Source organism: Papaver somniferum, chromosome 2 (assembly GCF_003573695.1).
Source record: "Papaver somniferum cultivar HN1 chromosome 2, ASM357369v1, whole genome shotgun sequence".
NCBI lineage: Eukaryota > Viridiplantae > Streptophyta > Magnoliopsida > Ranunculales > Papaveraceae > Papaver > Papaver somniferum.
The window spans coordinates 99,952,515-99,971,127 of NC_039359.1; the positions used below are offsets into that span (position 1 = coordinate 99,952,515).

Sequence of the window (18,613 nt, forward strand, 5' to 3'; positions counted from 1 at the left end):
CAATTGTGCTCATTGCTAAAATCACTTCACTCCTTAGTTAATTTGGTCTTCAATTGGGCTTCTTCTACTTTCTCAACTGCGCCCCCTTTAAGTCTAAAGTAAGTCAATTTTCTTCGTCCTTTGTCTGTTTATCATGAATATTCCTGCAATACTCAAATACAACTAAAATCATAGAGTAATTATATGAAAACTAATAGAATAAGCATGTAATAAACTATAACACTCGTTATATTCTTAATTCATGGAGATGGTTCAACGGTTAAATAGAAAAAATATTATTTGTGGTCTTTTATTGGAAAAGAAAGAAAAAGTCTTATATGAGAAGAGTATAGGAAAATCATTACAGAGTTAAACTTCAGAGCATTAATTTCTCAGGGCCAGCGAGAGCCCTACAATCAGATGAGTAATACCATCGCTGAACTGACATGTTATCTCCAACAATAAGTTTAATTTCGGCTCCATTATAAAAAAACTCCGAAAAAATTAGAAACTTAACCCTCCATGGCAAAAGCTGCAAAATCCTACAAGTGTAGTCAATCTCGGACGAGATTCTCAGTTTCGGTCAATGGCCAAGAAGAATTTCTGAATTTAGTAATGTGCAAAATTTGTTGTTGTTCTTTTTATATCTACTACACTTTAACATATGCAAAATGTGCAAAATGATCGACATATATATTACGGACATAAAATTTGAAATTGATCAAGGATCTGCTAACATGGTTAGAAAGACATTATCATGATCTAAAAAATCTAAGCGCCGATAAATTTGAAACTAAGATTTTGGTGCCATGTTTTTCATATAAAACTCTACGTTCCTACGAAAAGTGTAAGTATTCCAAAATATGAAACTAAAGATTCCCAAATTTCACCGGGTGTTTTAGTCCGGACCAGGACGACGTTGAGAACTGAAATTGATCAAGTCTTTAAGAACTGAAATTGATTAAATGGTATTACCGTTGTACTGATCCGCGAACCCCTTTGGAACAGAACTTTGAAAGATCTAGGAAACCAGGGGAACACGACCGCACTAATTAAGGCATCACGCATGTGGCAACTGGCCTTCATATTCTATTGTATTAAAAAGTCTTCGTGACAACTAAGTAGATAAGTATACATGCAGTCTACTTAAGGTTACTAGATAAACTCTTGCATTCCGATCATTTTCTAAATCTCATGGCTTCTTATTCTTTCACTTATTTTCTTCTCATCTCTTTTTTACTTTCACACTCTGATGCTCAGCCTTTTTCTTCATCACGACCTCGAGGAGTAGTCCTTCCATTTCATAAAGATCCATCCACTCACCAATATGTTACGGAAATCAGTTTAGCAACTCCCAAAGTTCCCATAAGACTAGTTCTCGATCTAGGCGGTAAACTCCCCTGGATCCATTGTGGTCAAAAGCAACAAACATCGTCATATCAACCGGTGGATTGTAAGTCACCTCAATGCTTGCTAGCCAGCAGCAACACCGTTCAAATTCCGCAATGCTGTAACAAAACATGTAGTATTTCCTCAACCAACACAGTAACTCGGTCAACTAGCAGCGGTCAGCTAGGTTCAGATGATGTGACTCTGCAATCAGGTTATGAGCCTGGTCAACGACCTTATCTCTGGATCCGAGGCGAAAATGTTACGGCTCGTCGGTTTGCTTTCGGATGCGGAACAACTAGTCTAAATGGACTTGCCAAGGGTGTTAATGGGATGGCCGGTCTTGGGCGTTCAGGACTTTCCTTGGTTTCACAATTTTCAGCTGCATTTCATTTTTCTCGGAAATTCGCTTTAGATTTTCAATTTGGCAACGTCTACTTTGGCGGCGGACATTACATTCACGAAACGTTGAGGCCTTCTTTCATTTACACCCCACTCATCAGTAACCCATACAATCAAGACTATTCTACTGATTATTACATTGGCGTCAAATCAATCCAGATAGATGGTGAAAATGTCGCAATACACAAAAAAATGTTATCGATTAACAGAAAAAATGGAGTTGGCGGAACGAAATTCAGCACTCTGCTTCCCTATACCGCTATGGAGACATCAATATACAAGGCTTTCACTAGTCTTTACGTTAAGAGGGCGAAAGCCATGAATATCACTCGCGCTGCTTCGGTTAAACCTTTCGGTGCTTGTTTTAATTCTTCTACCATGGTTACTAGCTATCCAGAAGGACTTGTTGTGCCACAAGTCAATCTTGTATTGACCAACAATGTAGTTTGGCGTGTGGTTGGGGCAAAGAGTTCTTTGAAGTATGTTAATGACAATGTGTTGTGTTTGGGGTTCATTGATGGAGGTTTGAAGGCAAGGACTTCGATAGTTATCGGTGGGCTTCAACTGCAGGATAATCTCTTGGAGTTTGATATTCCAAAGTCGAGAGTAGGATTCAGTCAACCCTTGTATCAATTAGTTGGTCCAACCAACTAGTAGTTAAAGTGGTATTCCGGGGATTGCATCACCAGCTGAAGTACAGTGTCGATGCATTCAGCTAGTCGGTTGTCGGTCGTTTGTCCTTTTTTCTTTCTGTGTTCTTCTCAAAACTCTAAACAAATGTATGAAAAGAAGAAAAGCAAAAGAAAGAAAACTTAAACTAGTATAGATTCCCACTTTTGTCTCTGTCGCACTCTCTACTATCTTCACTTTGGTGATAATCTGAACATTACTGATTATTCTTTGTCTATATTCTCTTTAATCTTTAGATATATAGATACAAATTCTCTTCACAAACCACTCTTCATGAACCCTGAAACTTCCTCCAATGGCTTCACTGTTTACCACCAAACCCATATCAAGTACTTCTTTTATCACTATGTTTCTTATTCTTAACATAGCTTTCCCTAGTTTCATTTCTTCTCAATCATCTTTGTGTAGGACTTCTTGCGGTGATGTCCCAATCGAATACCCATTCAGTATTGATGCTGGATGTGGAAGTCCTTATTTCAGACACATTTTTTCATGTTCTGATTCAGGAAAACTTGAGTTAAGAACACCCTCTGGCAGATATCCTGTGGTTAATATAAGTTATTCCGATTCGCACATCCTAGTTTCTGATCCTTTCATGTGGAAATGCAACGACGGCCATGATTTTCGCCCTACTAGACCTTTTAGTCTTGATACAAGCACACATTTAACTCTTTCTACTCAAAACAACTATCTGTTCTTCAACTGCAGTGAAGAAAAGGTCATTGTTTCTCCAAAACCAAGTTTTTGTGAGCGATTTCCAGATAAATGTGATTCGTCTTGTGACAGTGCTAGTTATCTTTGTCGACATTTACCCGACTGTCCTTTCGGTTTGGGTGGGAGGGTTCCTTGTTGTTCTTATTATCCTAAGGCTACTGAATCTCTAAGGTATGTATATTTCTATTCTTGCATACATTTTCATGATAAATTTTGCAACGGATACCAATATTTTTGCTGCTTTTCTATAACAGGTTGATGTTGCAGTACTGTACATCATATACTAGCGTATATTGGAGAAATGTTGGTGCTCTTCAACCTTATGATCAAGTACCTGAATACGGAATTCGGATAAATTATGATATCCCGATCACAACAAGTTGTCTTCAGTGTCAAGAGTACTCGAATGGAGGGGGAACATGTGGTTTTGATACTCGATCTCAAAATTTTACTTGTTTATGCGAGAAAGGAAATGTAACAACTTACTGTACAGGTAACTACATTTTTCGCTTTCGAACTACAATATCATGCATCCGCAACTTCTCTAACGAAAAACTGTAATATTCTTTTGCAGATCATCAAGACTATCAGCACCATAGAAGTATTAAAGTCATAGCAGGTAAACCAACAATAAGACCAATCTTATGTTTTTAAGAAATTGCAAGGAAATCTAGAAATTTGGGCAATGAGTAACTCAAACTTCTCCCATAACTTAAATTTTGCAGTGACAGCTACCGGGGTTTCGTTTGCCGGGGCCATAGGAATTGGAGCAGGAATATGGTACATAAAAAAATTGAGAGCAACGGCTCCAGTTACATGTGGAGTTCAGAGCAATGAGAACAGGTTTTTTTGATGAAAAGGGATGAAGGCCAATACCTCTTGCCACTTTTTTTTTCCCCTTCAATTTGCTTTTTTGTATAATTTGAGTCCTATTTTGTATACTGAGACAAGTCACGGTTTGAACTTGCAAATTGTTGTTAACTATTCAAAAGATATTCTTTCTTACATGTTGAAGAAAAGAAAAAGAGTTGTGTTAAATGTCTATCTTTTGTCAAAAAAAGAAAAAGACGAGTTGCTAACTTTATTTACAGACTGGTCAAAAGCATGGAAGATGCTGAATTGCTAGTCAATCAACCTTCAAAGGAAAAGAAAAGAGTAAGCCATGAGGCAGAATCATGAAATGAAGTTCAACTTGATACTGGTAACTACATGAAAACAATAATCTAATTGAAGGGGGCCTTCTTTTTTCTACATTTATTGACCCAACAGGGCCCAAAAAGATGAAAAGGAAATAAAGGTGAAACACACTAGTATACAACATTAAATTGCAATTAAACACAGTATTATTTGTAATATCAAGTGTTCCCTTTTAATATACAAATCCTCTTCTTCGTATCCTGAATGCATGCTTCTCATAAGCAAACCGATGTCTCTTAACCAGTTATCATGAGTGAACTAGTTGAACTACTTGGGCTTTTACGCATTAAGTTCACTGTCGAGCGCAGATATTTATCATTTGCATTCAAGCATGACTTGGCAATCTCAATCAGTTGGGAGCAGATTTGTGATATTTCATTACTTGCCTATCAAAAACCAAAAAAATACAAAATAAAAAATCACCAACTTTTATTGGTTTAAATTACCTCTCATCTGATAGCAAAATAACGATACCAAAATGCTGTTTTTGTATTTTTTTTTTAATAGTTTTCAGAGATGCAGTTGCAAGCTTACCTTGAAAGCTGTTAAGATGCAGTTGCAAGCTTCTAGCGCTGTACTTCCTCGAGTAATCTACGTGTAACAGTTATGGGTTAAAAGAAAAAACTCAAAATATTACCAAATACGACGTTTTTTTTATATCCATATGACCAATTTATATACTTACCCCGTGTCGTTCTTGTTTGACATCATTGACTATGTTTTTAACAACTGAGGTCGCAACGGATATAAATTCTTGGTAATAACTCGGATCTCCAAAATATAGTTTGTCATTGCTCATGATCTGGAAATTCGAAATAAGACAACGCGAAGAGTAGAAGAAATCAAGTAACGGATGTGCTAGATTTTTGGTGAAAGACAAAACACACCTCTTTATTGTTCACATGGTAAGGGAGCTTATTTTGAGAAAGTGTAGCAGATAAAGAAACTATTGCGCAGAAAGCTCTTGTCCTCAACTTTGGTGTTATCCTGCACGAATGTGCCACAAGTTACAGAAGCAATAAAACATAAATAGACCATCTGGAGGCAGTGGTTGCTTAAAAGGATTACCACTGCTTTGAATTAATTAGCGACAGTATGCTTCTCGGATAGTAAGCAACTCCGTGTCCGATATCTCCTTCAAAAGAAAACAGCATAAATATGACTGATTGATGTCCAAAATGGTGCGACTAGATAGAATTCTCAAATTTTTGTTTTTTCACCGCTATCAGTTCCGCAAAAAAGGTAGAAAAACTTCTTGAATCTTTGGATATACCTGGAATTATGATCAGGAGGCTGCAAAGTTTCTGCACTATGGAAAGAGCCCCATCCATTTCAGTCGGCGACCCTACACAAATATATAAACCAAGTCAGTAGTGAGCAAACAGTGAATTAGGTCCGTGTCTGGAACATTATAAGCAGAAGATAGAAGACATAATCTTTAAGATTAGCTTTGCAAAATAAAGGTACAAAGAAACACGTCGGTGAAGTCCATAGCATCTAAACTAAAGGGAACAACATTATTTCCAAGAAATGCTATGTAAATAGCAAAATAGAGGTTTTCAGTTTTTACTAATATTCATCTTAAGGGAACAGCAGTGCTTCGGATACCCTGCTCCAAAACATTTCCTTAAAATTGGTAATATAAGTGAGGTAGATGGATCCTTCAAAATCCAGCAATTAATAAATTCCAAGTACTAGAAAAGACAAACAGAAAGTACGGTTGCAAATTGTAAATCATCAGTGCAGTTCAAAGCTATGGTGTCAAAGGCAAGCACGATGTACAGGGTGGCCGTTCCTCGTGAAAGGCACTCGAACAGGGGGGGTTCGAGAAATTTTGGGGCACCAATAATGCGACCATCGGAGACCTCAGGTTTTTTATTTTCTTGCATTGCTTGCTTGTTTCTTTGTTTGTTTATTTTCATCACCGTGTGCCGTTTATTTCATACATGTTCACATATAGATGCAGGAAATCAGTAACCGTCACTATAGTATATGCAGATTTTAAGAAAAAAGAAAAAAATTAGCCCTTTGTGCAAAGGTGATGCCTTAGGTGCTCCTGTTCTTCAATCGTGGGTCGTTTAAGCTGGTGCCTCGCCTAAACACAAATCATTACATGATGGAAAACATCTTATAGCTAAATTCTCAATATCTTTTAATGATCCATCTGGGAACAAGTTATTTCAGATCTATATCCAGAGTTAGCAAGTGGCAAGCAACTAATGCGCGATTATATCACTAGAATATGTAAGGAGGCTCACCATCAGTTAGGTCTAAACTTTGGAAACAACTGATTGCCGAATCAACAAGTCCATCTGTATGAGAAAATAAGCCGCCTAGCAGAGCAACCTGCAATTTTGGAAAAGGATATTGGTAAATGATCTTTTAGAATTTTGCAGGCAGAACTTGAAGAAAGGTGAAAATGTCACCTCTGCTGTCTCAAGATATAGATTTATCTGCTTGACGCTAGCTGACACTGACGGTATTGTAACTTCACTAAATGAAATGCAGGACTTGATGAAACTGACAAGTTTGTTAGAACCTTTGATAGCTTTTATCGCTAAATTATTGCTTGCATGGACAAGAGTTTCCTGCCAGTGAATATCAATCACTGTAGAGTTATATTACAGGATCAACAAAAGGTCCAAAAATGAAAAGGTAACATACAACAATTTTTATTCAAATCAAAAATGATAAAGACAAGTAGTTCATTTAACTAAATCCACATACAACTAAGACATACCTTAAGCTCATTGATCCTACCAAAAGCTCCACGACATTCAACTAAAAATTCTAAATGGCGTTCCAATGCTGTCCCATAATCGACCTGAACAATAGCTAGCGTTTGTGACACACTCATTGAAACTGCCAAGTCATGCTAAATAATAGTTACAAAAACTCACAATCTGAACAGCAACGTACATATACTTATAAGAACATTACCATCTGGATAAAACGAGAAATGAGATGAGCTGACTGTTGCTGCTGATCGTCTTTGATGTTTGCAAAATCTAAACCTTGGTGAAGAGTCTGAGAAAATTCAAAAAGTACCCGTATGGTTGCTGGATCATGAATATTACCGCTCCTGCCCAATAAAATCAGGAACAAATATTGGAAATGAAACACTTTCAGTCACAGAGGAAAAACAGGAACAAATAGGGCTTAAAAATTTGGTTTGAAAAATCAAATTTCAAGAAGATAGCATGCGACACTACTCTACACCCAAAAGCTTTCAAGATTTTGTTTATTGAATTATCATTCAACTTAAAGATAACCAACTAACCACACCTGTTGAATAGATGACAATCAAAGTTAACTGCTTAGATGGAATTTCTGTAACTCAGAATAAATTATGTTTATGCAATTTGTCTGTAGAGGCTTAAATATACAGACAAATAGCATGTGAAACAGATCAATGGCCAACCGCTTTTATTTTCATTAAGTTAATCAACTTAAATCATTTCAGTCTTTTTGTCAAAGATTATTTCAGCGACTTCCAAGTTCAGTGAAGACTGAGAACCCATGTAAAGACTAAATATATGCAATCTTTACAGGTTAAAGTTAAAAAGTAACACATAGTAGCATCAACTTACTTTATTGCTTTACCAAGGATATGCATATAGACAACATCTCTTGAACCCCCGTGCATCACAACATCTACGATCTCAACAAAGTGATTCTACATAGTAATCATTGTAGCCATATTAGATTATTGCACGAAAATAAAATATAATCCTACTCTTATCATACAAAATAGCACCCTGTAACTCAAATAGATCTATTGGTCTAGTCAGGGACTAGCAACACATCTTTTGCTAGCATCTATCCAGAATTACTAACATATTTTCATATCGAAACACGATATTAAATCAAACCGCAAATGATGGTGACACAGTTGAGAGATGACATATACGATCCCTGATAAATGACAAAGAGCAGTACAAGTGAAAGATGTTGCTCTGATTTCATGCGATCGTCTAATTACTACGTACCAAGGTTATCTTAATTCATACAATAAGACCTTGGAGAGATGAATGATACATTAAAATAGATGCAGAATCAACACTGCTCAAAGTCTACATAGAGAGCATACAAGCATCTAAATAGCTCATATTGGCTCAAGAACAAGCTTACCAGAGCAAATGCATCTTCCAGTTTCTTGACATGAGCAAGAAGTTTTACGAAAATGGACTGCAGACTGCTCAGTTCACTTTCCACAACAACCTGATTGGCTGCTCGAATGAAAATACCATCTAAGATGATGGCTAAAAAATTATCCTGAAACAATTTCAAAAAAAAAGAAAAAGACAACTATTAGGGAGGACATGCCATCAATGCTGAACTCGACAAGTCAATTTACAAATTTCTGAATGCAATAGGGGTACAAAGTGACAAATTTGAAGAAGCAGGGATGGGGTTTAGTTGATTTGGTAGTACAGTTAGGGATGCAACCAAAGGGATTCAATACTTTTGCTACATGGAAATTACAGGGGTATTTTGTTTCAGGAAATGCCGAGTGTGATTAACCAAAGGGAAAGCAAAGAAGCGGCAAATTTGTAGGACGTAAATTTCAAAATGGAAAGGATGCTTTAAAATCAAGAGAAGTTGATAATTACCATCTGGTGCTGAAAGACGAGATCTATGTAACCATCCACAACCTTCAAGTACTGATCAAGGCTGCTGGATAGAGTTGACACCTATAATAGAAGCAACCAGAACAATAAAAATACATGGATTATATACACATATCATCAGATCTATCCAATTACGATCCTAACATCCAAAGAGAAAAGTTCAGAAACAGTGATTAGTAGATGCTCACAAGTAGTCAACCTTTCATGTTACTAAATTGGAGCTACTTATTAAGCATTCAGATGATTCAGGAACAGGCTACCGGTCAGAAGTAAAAATAACTTCTTTATCAGAGTCACATAGACTAGAGAATAGTCCAGTACATGAGAAATGCAAGGCACCTCACATGAAGGAGTATCGTTCTAATATTGAACTGGTTAAGTAATGCCAAGGAGGAAGCACGTAACGGGAGTTCCCAATGATGCTGTGACATAGACTCAGAAATCCGTGGCAAAAAGGACATGTTACTTTTATTTGCATGGGCCATAATTGAAGCCCTTTAGACAGACATGCAGAAACTATAGCATACAGCCTCCAGGTGGCTACTATTACCCACTCAGTGCACAACTTACAGTAAAAACGGGCATTTGTAAAGTTGTGCATGCGTCGAGGCATTTGCACACCTAGACATCGGAAAAGATTAACAAAATTAAATTGCTAATGAATATTGTATTAATGAAGAGAAAAAAGGTCGGGCACTCAGTCAAAATCTTATAAGGAGGTGAAATACAGAAACAATGCTTCTTGATTCTTTATTTTCTCTTTTAAATTGCTTATTTACTTGGAACACCATGTATCAGCGATTGAAGGGAAGCGGCCGCATACCTGAAAAACATTACCCAGTACTGCACTGACAAAATCGATTGGAGGCCTCTTCTCGCAGAGCCTTAAACCAAGTAACCTGTAGTTCATATACTGCAAAGTGAAAAATAAAAAACTGACTAAAATGAAGTATACGTCTTATTAATTTTGTTCCCCACCAGTATCAGTACATAAGGGGCATAGATACCCATGACTTACATGAAGCGGACGCTTACCTGATCAAGCGAAATATCCTTGTTGGACTCGATAAGCTTCACGATCTCTACCGCATGGGAGCAAACGCTCTCCACAGGAAGTTCCTTGAGGATATAATGAAGCACAATTGAGGTACAAGGGACATTACCAATCATCTTCTTTATGTTCCTAACTACCCCAAGCTCCTTCAGTATATTATAAGCCTGCTTCTTCTAAATATAAAATAAATTTCAGAAAAGAGTCGGTAGTTTGAAGGCAAATGTACTAGCAGACAGTAACCAGAAAAGTAACAGTTCATGCCCACTTTCTTCACTAGAGGGTTGAAAAATAAAAGGGAATCTTGCTTTGGAATGATATGAGTGGGGGATTACAATCCTCCAAGTCTCTAGAAGAATGCATAACCCATGAAGATACATTGCATGTCAACTTAAAGCAGGAGACCAGCAAATTGTTTCGTACAAATAAGTTCCCACTATGTTTGAAAGACATCCAAAGATGAAGCAGAAATAAACGTACACACTAACCCATATATGATAAGCAAGATAAATAGACATAGCAGGACGAACTGACGAAGATAAAATGCTAAACACATTGCTGACCTGATGAGCATCCTTAAGAATGCATCTCGTAATCCACTCAATGGTAGGTTCCACCAGGTTGATGAGCAAATTTTTGTTTTCCAGAGAATTACTGGGTGTGGGTTCTTTCTCCGAAACAATACGGGTCAATACAAGATTGATGTCGCTAATGCAAGTGATGAGGTATCCTAGCAAAAACTCAGCCCAAATAAAGAAAAATCAACATTTATAATTACAAATAGGGCCACGACCATCTGAAGTGCGAGAAGGCAAATCAAATTACTGCTTTTTAAGGGGACAATAGTGAGTACTCAAAACTTCAATATGGTGGAAAGATTGACAAGGCAGAGAGACGCAGATGTTTCATTAAAACAAAATATCTCATAATACTGTATATATAAAAAAGTCTATTGAAAACTTAAGGGGCTTGAAGACATATGTTGTTTCTTCTTTCAACCTAATGTTCTTTTGAATGCTAAAACAACTAAGGTAAATCACCAAAAGGATGAGATCAAAGAAGAAAAACATGCTTTGGAAAATTGCAAGTGAAGTAAAAATCATTGGTCACAGACTCACAGCTTTAGGCTTAATTTCACAAAAGCTACCCAAATGATAGGTTCTACAAAAAATCTTATGAAATTATTAAATGTGAACTGTATTCTTTCTTGACACTTTTCGCAATTATCACATATAGTATCTCATAATAACTTCTTTGTTTCGCCAGAATTATCAATTAAATGTCGACTTACTTGCTAACCGAAACCTATCAGTTCTTCAATAGCACAAACCAAAAGCTAAAATAAAAATCCTACTATGATCCCACGAAATTGACACATTTTTATATTTGCATCACATGAATATTCACTAGATCCCAAATGCAGCATTTATCTTCTTTACGTAGGACAAAATATGGTATGTATGCATGTATAAGCATAAAGCTCTGGAGGCAACCATGGACGGGAACAAGGGTGCAGTAGACTAGTAGTTTATAAAGAGATGGTGAAAATCTGATGACTGAAAAACTGTCTGACCATCTTTTACCAAAAGCAGGAGTCACCCTAACCAATGTGTATCTTGAATGTGTACCTTTATCACTTGGAAGCAATTTTTGAGCACAGCGAGCTATATATAGGCGACAATATGCAGATGCCAGAGGATCCGCTATTCCCCTCGTCATCATGACCAGGCGTTCAAGATTCTGCCACGGTTGGTCACGCTGGAAACGCCAACAGTGCAGTATCGCCAGCTCCAAATAACTGAAGGGGCATAGCAAGTGGCATACCAAGTCAGACTCGTTTCTAAAAGAAGTAGAGAGAACCCAGTGTGCTGCATTGATAAGTGCTTTTTAAAGAACAAGTGAAGAAACTAACAAAAAAGAGAACAATTAAGGAAAATGTGCTGTCCAAAGTTTAGTATACATCCAGCAGTTTAAAGCCAAATATAACAGGTTTTTTGAGTTGGCATATTCCTTGAACTCTACACTCTCAAATGCAAAACAAGAATGCAGACCCACTTGTAAAAAGTGGTAATTCAGCCATTTCGCTCTTGAGTCAAGATGGGGAGTCCAACATGTTTTTCTTTGTTGCCCATATCAGAAGACCTTCACAAGATGATATCATGATTTAAATCCCAAACAGGCACACACTAAATAAGCTCACGCCTACCAACCAAATCAGCGGTCATTCCCTTTCAAGCATAAATTGTTTCGGGCACCTAACCACAATAAGTTTACTGCTGCTGAGAGACCTCATTGATTTAGAAATAGCAACATCCTCAGTACATTACTAGTACTACTACTTCGTCTCATGCAAACTGCTTTAAACCTTTAGGCTTTAGCCAATCAAAACAAAAAAATCTAAAAACTCAACAGTCATTCCCCAGAACAAATTATTTAGACAAACTGAAGGAGTGCGTCTCTGAAATAAACTCATCTAACTTCTGTACAAAGTGTCAATAGAATAGAATAACTAGGCTTAAAAGTAATGTGTCCCCATAAGATTGATGTTTTAGTTAGATTAGAAAGTGAACAAATTTTCACTCAGATGGATTTGCACAAGCAACTCATTTTTATGACCAAATCAAATGTTTCACAAGCCATCCCGTCATCAAAGCCTGTAATTAGTAGGAAAAACTTCAAATGAAAGATGCATTACATGGAACCAACTAGGATGAGTTAAGAAGTTCACATGCGTGGAAGAAGCTCGCGGATGGAACCAATTTTGCAAAACCAGTTATAACAGGTTTCCTTAGCTTCAGAACGAATATCACTGGAAACAAAGTTATCTGCGGACAAAGAAAAGGCACAAATGTTAAAAATAAGAAACTGTCACTTGCCACCGATTATATATTTGAAACTATGGTAAGTTTCTAATTTTTAGCACATGGCAAACAAACTTTTCTAGTTACATTTTTTTTTTCTTTTTTTGATTGATTGACAAGGGTTGGAATAAAACACTGGAATCAGGTTAATAATAGTGTAGCTACAGTTCAAGCCAACATTAACTACCATTTGGATCGCAATTAAGGATAGGCATAAGAAGAGTCTGTAACATGGTGTGTCACAAACCAAATCAAGTTTTCCTCCACCTTTAGCTCTTCTAAACTAAATTTAGAACAATTACACAAGAAATGCATGCCTTTTACTGCAACACTTAAACAAAAGCTACACCTTGCAAACAACATATTATAGTTCCATCATCCGAAAATTCCGCCCTCCTTTTAATGCGCTCCCACACCATGTCTCCAACCATATCCAGTATTTCCGTAACTAAAACAAAAAGGGCAGGATAGAATTGTGAAACAGATGTGTCCATCAGAAGTCTAGCAACCTGCATAACAAATGAATTTGACTCATATTCGAGTGACCTAAACTTTGAATCAAGATCTTCCAATGTACGTTACAAGTAAGGATTTCGTGGTTGTCATCAAGATTTGAAAGTTCAAACTATTTCTCGTAGCTTTCCATGTAATCCTCGAAGAAATAAGTTTGGTCTTAGGGTTCATAAGTGCTGCACATACAGAATGGCATCGAGAACACCTAATCTTTTCACAAAATGGAGATATTCTTTGAAATTATGTACACATGTTTTAGTGAAGTACCCCTTTACCTGTTAGTTTATTAAAAAATAAATTTTAAAGAAAGTGATTAGCTTAATGTGGTTATTTCTACTTAACAGACTCAAATCCTAATTTCATAAATTGACCATGTGCTACTTAATGAACGGTTTATGGGCAAGAACACTTTGCTGCTGTTACCTAAACCATGTTCAAAGCAACTATGTTCACATACCTGATGAGTGCCGGTAAAGGTCACCTCACCATTGTCGTGTTTGTTGTCTTTGTTGAATGACAGACAACGGAAGTAGATACCATTATCTTCCAATCCACTCAAATCACATAATACCTATGCTCAACCAAAATTGAATCTGACTGGAAAAATGATCATAAAAGATAGGGAAAACAAAAGCCTAACCTTGATAGATAGCTTCAGGGATGTTACGCGCTCATCAGCCTGCCATGCGCGACGAATTTCATCTTTCAGTTCACGCAATCGGGATACATACTCTTGCCGTGTAATGACTTTGACATCATTCTCAGCAAACTTTTCAGGATCATTCAATTCATCTAGATGCAGGCTTGTTGATGGTTTCTCATGAACTGCAAGATCCCTAATCAAATAAGTAAACTCTGAAAAGGATACTGAGAGATACATACACGGGAAGGAAAGGAAAAATATAGAAACACCAAATTTAACATACCCTTGACATCTTTTACTATTACATCATGCATCTGCAAAAAAAAAAAAAAAGACATACTATTACAGCAGATAACAGCGACACCAACTGTTCTATTTAATTGTCATATGTTAAAACACTTATTTACAGGGTTCTAAACTAAACCAGAAAACACAAACATGTTTTCATTTGACGGGAAAGGGGATTACAACCTTACTTTTTAATTTAAATCAAACATTTGTACTTTAGTTTAATACTCTCTCCGTCCTAGTTTAAACAAGTAATTTGGAAGATTGATGGTGTATGTGGAAGTAATTTGGATTTCTTTCAAGTTTTTGCAAAATCTTATTTTGGCAAGTAAACTAGGACAGAGGGAGTACATCATTTTGATGTCCTGAATGAAAACATAAAGTAATTTAACTGTGACAGCAAACTAAGAAGGGGCAAGGATACTGTAGTTTCAGTTGCATTTGAAAGAGATATACAGACTACATATCATGTTTTCTCTCATTAGAAAAGCAAGTACTACCAAATAGAAGTTGCACGACAACATGGGCATCATGGAGAAACTACTTAAAGCATAAAAAGGCCATTAAAGTATGAAATTACTACTACAAGGATACTCATTCTTCCGCTACCAATTCATAGAATAAAAGTATTTACTCAAACCTAAAAGTCAATGTAGAAGCCTTAGACAATACTTTGGTGATCAAGTATGAGTTTCCAAATGCATCGAGCAAGAAAAATACCTAATTCTTAAATAAGCTTAGGAATCACACCAAATCAATGAATCCATAACAAACTTACTGACGAAATAGAGACCATCTTTAAGACTGAAAATCGTTGTGCCAAGGATCTCTTGAAAGAAGACCATTCTTTAGCCGACAATTGAAGTTCGTCTTTGCTTGAGATCCCTCTTGCATCATCAATATCATGAACGCCCTCTTCATCCCTAACAAATTCTTCTGCATTTCCTCCAATAGAGCTTCTCAATGGATCATAAAACTCGATATTCTCTTTAATCACAGCATCTACCTATCACAAAACAAACAAAAAATTGATTACGCAGTTCCGTTTATAGGCTAGACCTAACCAGAGTAAAATGTATTCCAATTAATTTCAATTAAATTTATTTTGCCATCTAAATATTTATAAAACCTGATTGAACGAAGGGCGGGTAGCGAGAGGATGAAATTCTGCTCGAACGCGATGTAATGACTGAGTTGTTTGGTCGACAATGTAATCCCTTGCTCTGAACTCCATGACTGCTTCCTTCACCTACCTACTCATCTCATCTCACTGCTTTACTTACTACTACTATTTCTCTTTTGAGTTTGGGTATTCCGTCCGTCCGTTCAGTTTTGTGTTTTGGTACTTGACCTTTGACCTTGTATCTTAAGGCCGTGTTTGGCACCTTTCACAACCTAAAACTTAACTGGGTTAGAGTTTTATCTTGCTTAGTTAGGATTATCACAAATTAATTTAGCAAAGATGTTGTTTGTTTTTCCATCAAATCCGGTTTGGGTGCGTTATATTTTGTTTGTGTAAGAATTAATTTTACTATTAAAAAGTTGATTTACCCATTCTTAATTTTATTATAAAATAAGTTTTTAAAGAAAAAATATAGTAAATTAAAAAGTAATTTAGCATAGATGTTGTTTGTTTTTCCATCAAATCCCGCTAGGGTGTACATTATATTTTGTTTGTCTAAGAATTAATTTTACTATTAAACAGTTGATTTACCCATTATTAATTTTATTATAAAATAAGTTTTTAAAGAGAAAATATAGTAAAATTAAAAAATAAACGTGAAAATAGGTCAAGTGAAAAAATATTAGGATAATTATATATTTTAAAGACAAAATAACTGACTATTCCAGGTTAGGATAATGGCATCCTAAATATTTGGGGAATAGTGAAACCTTGCTTTTTTTGGCCTGTTGAGGAAGGTTATGTTATTTTTATCCAAATTTAGAATAAAAACAAGACAAACACGTTTTGACGGTTAACAAAGGTGCCAAACGCGACCTAACTGAATGAATTCGATCCAATTAGGTGTTACTACCCCTGATGACAAGGTTCACTTTCAAGCAATTTTTTTTTAATAAATTAAAAATTAAAATTCAGAAGGACTATCATCTGGTAAAAAAATTGTCGGAAGTCGAGCAACAAGATGAGCTCCAACCCCTTTTTGAATGACCACTCCTAATCGATGAAAGAGAAAATCTCCAACACGTACATTGGCATCATAACTAACAATGTAGTTACGCAAGCGCTTAAAAAAAACCGTGGTATCGTCTCCAAGCTCTCCTAAGGTGGTGAAAGCAAGTGCCCCAAAACCATAACCTTATGTCGTACACTTCTTCAAATACTTGGCATTTTTCTTAGAAACAACATTCTTGATAGCGATCCCCGGTGAAAAGGTGCGAACCCCGCCTCCAGTGAAGGGTGAAACTCCAGTCACATCAAAACACATGTCACGCCCATTCTCCCAGTTAAACACGAGTATATCAGCTGGTCTCAAATCAGTGACGTTGTTGGAAAGAAGACCCAAATCGACCTCTTTCCTAGCCGGAATACCCGCTCGATAACACATGTCAGCAATAGTATCGCGCAACAAATCGTGTATAAACTTTAGACCCACTTCATTCGCACATGCAAGGCATGATCTCCAAAAGGATCCATATCCCTTTTGCAGAACGGGCAGGCACCATCCATCTCGAATAGAGGGATCTCAAATCTATACTTGAGCACTGCACTGAATTGCCTGGCTCCAATATGTTGATTGAGTCTCACAATTGGAATTTCCATCAGAAAATCCCACACATGTTTTGTTTGATTACATTGCCATAGCACCGAATCACGCTCCGTCATAACATAATTGGCGGGAATGTTCTTTTTAATAGCATCAAAGTAGATAGTTGCCAAGGAGTTCATAGAATAGGTGGCAAAACTACTAATGCATATAGGAGGAACAATCCCACACAGAGAGTTGAAGGAGTCCATAGCTTGCTGAAGGAAGAACTACTACCACTGATACCGGTATCCCTCAAAATGATAGACTGCAAATCCAGGGTCTGCAAACAAGAGGCAAGATAACAATAATGTTGGGTGTCTTGTAAAGTGTAGACACCCAAGCCACCATGCTTGAACGACAAAGTAGATAGTCTCTGTTGAAGAAGCCTATAACAGGTCCATCCCCTCTAATGATGTGTCTCAGAAATTGAAACAACCGCGTGTCGAACAAATCTTGAGCCTCTAACAAAAATTATGGCTTGGTGGTACGTAAAGCGAAGTAAAGCCTCGAAACACTCGTGCAATTTCTAAACAACAACAATTCACCTTGAGGGTCTCCTAGCTTATCTACAGCATCGATAAGGGCCATAGTCTTGCATACTCTACTGACCAACAAATCCTTGTTGAATTGAGCATCAAGATTGACTGGACCACCCAGAAGTTTCACTTTTTTAGAAGGCCTACTAATATTAGGAGGAAAAACACATGTAGCCATAGCTTTGGGATCAGGAGAGGGCCAGAACAACACAGTCTTCGCCACATTCAAACGCAAACCTCTTGTAACCCCTTCATCAGTATAATTGACAAGTCCAAATAGCTCTGGGATCAGGAGAGGGCCAGAACAACACAGACTGCCCAAATAGCTCTGGCTTCAAATTCTTCAGCATAATTAACTTCAAAAAGTAAGGATGCACAAAAAGAATATTTACTTGACAAGTCCCAATATGTTTAATTATAGTAAATCTAGCAGCTTGAGACAGGAGCTTATGGAGCCAGACAGAAATCCTGACATCAATAGCTTGGAGAATACCCATATGGGTTTGAATTTTAGAGGCTTGGAACACAGTATGAGTGCCGAGATATTTTTCTCTTAAATCCCTGTTCTGAATATCAAGAATATTATCTAGTTGATTTTTCTTGTGGTCATGAATTTTCCTACTAAAGAGAATGCCAGACTTGTCAAAATTGATTTCTTGGCCAGAGGCCAAGCAGTACTTTTGGAGGTACTCTTTAATAGTTTGAAAGTCCTTAACAGTAGCTTCAGAAAAAAATAGGGAATCATCATGCAAACAAAAGATGTTTCATAGCAGGAGCATCTTTACACACTTTTATGCCTTCAACCAGAGGGCATCTATATAGGAAGATAGAGCCTCAGAACAAATTATATAAAGGTAAGGAGATAAAGGATCTCCATGTCTTAATCCTCTCTCTGGTTTGAAAAGGACAGTAAGGATACCATTGAGGAGGATAGAGTAAGACACAAAAGAA

The 18,613-nt window shown here is 36.8% G+C and overlaps 3 protein-coding genes across 7 annotated transcripts; 2 read left to right on the top strand and 1 right to left on the bottom strand.

Annotated features, from left to right (window-relative positions):
• The first annotated feature begins 1,169 nt into the window (after positions 1-1,169).
• LOC113348562 (basic 7S globulin-like) lies at positions 1,170-2,622 on the top strand. The gene has a single exon (XM_026592388.1). It carries the CDS (start codon positions 1,174-1,176, stop codon positions 2,422-2,424), a length of 1,251 nt encoding a protein of 416 aa, XP_026448173.1. The 5' UTR covers positions 1,170-1,173; the 3' UTR covers positions 2,425-2,622.
• Positions 2,623-2,689: 67 nt separating this feature from the next.
• Positions 2,690-4,243, top strand: LOC113348563. The gene is made up of 4 exons (XM_026592389.1): positions 2,690-3,345; positions 3,429-3,667; positions 3,749-3,793; positions 3,900-4,243. Exons 1-4 carry the CDS (start codon positions 2,756-2,758, stop codon positions 4,025-4,027), a joined length of 1,002 nt encoding a protein of 333 aa, XP_026448174.1. The 5' UTR covers positions 2,690-2,755; the 3' UTR covers positions 4,028-4,243.
• Positions 4,244-4,351: 108 nt separating this feature from the next.
• Positions 4,352-15,669, bottom strand: LOC113348561 (UPF0505 protein-like). 5 transcript variants are annotated; one of them, XM_026592386.1, is made up of 23 exons: positions 15,488-15,669; positions 15,137-15,364; positions 14,354-14,384; positions 14,068-14,252; positions 13,264-13,423; positions 12,782-12,878; positions 11,682-11,851; positions 10,617-10,783; positions 10,038-10,220; positions 9,826-9,915; positions 8,985-9,065; positions 8,503-8,646; positions 7,962-8,047; positions 7,312-7,453; positions 7,112-7,195; positions 6,798-6,959; positions 6,630-6,717; positions 5,645-5,716; positions 5,440-5,506; positions 5,259-5,358; positions 5,057-5,173; positions 4,906-4,962; positions 4,352-4,757 (listed from the first exon to the last, which is right to left on the bottom strand). In XM_026592386.1, the coding sequence occupies exons 1-23, from the start codon at positions 15,590-15,592 to the stop codon at positions 4,608-4,610; spliced, it is 2,766 nt and encodes a 921-aa protein (XP_026448171.1). In that variant the 5' UTR covers positions 15,593-15,669; the 3' UTR covers positions 4,352-4,607. The 5 variants fall into 5 exon arrangements, with proteins under 5 accessions (XP_026448171.1, XP_026448169.1, XP_026448170.1 ...); XM_026592384.1 differs by having other exon boundaries at positions 10,038-10,226; XM_026592385.1 differs by having other exon boundaries at positions 5,440-5,503; positions 10,038-10,229.
• Positions 15,670-18,613: the final 2,944 nt, after the last annotated feature.

Bases quoted from the DNA above. Each gene is read 5' to 3' on its own strand.
- LOC113348562 (XM_026592388.1), top strand. From the start codon at position 1,174: ATGGCTTCTTATTCTTTCACTTATTTTCTTCTCATCTCTTTTTTACTT.
- LOC113348561 (XM_026592383.1), bottom strand. From the start codon at position 15,592: ATGGAGTTCAGAGCAAGGGATTACATTGTCGACCAAACAACTCAGTCA. The intron at 14,385-15,136 runs GTAAGTTTGTTA...TTTTTTTTGCAG, and splicing joins AGATGGTCTCTATTTCGTCA to ATGCATGATGTAATAGTAAA. The intron at 13,424-14,067 runs GTTAGGCTTTTG...TTTGTTATGCAG, and splicing joins CCCTGAAGCTATCTATCAAG to GTTGCTAGACTTCTGATGGA.
- LOC113348563 (XM_026592389.1), top strand. From the start codon at position 2,756: ATGGCTTCACTGTTTACCACCAAACCCATATCAAGTACTTCTTTTATC. The intron at 3,346-3,428 runs GTATGTATATTT...TTTCTATAACAG, and splicing joins AAGGCTACTGAATCTCTAAG to GTTGATGTTGCAGTACTGTA. The intron at 3,668-3,748 runs GTAACTACATTT...ATTCTTTTGCAG, and splicing joins TGTAACAACTTACTGTACAG to ATCATCAAGACTATCAGCAC.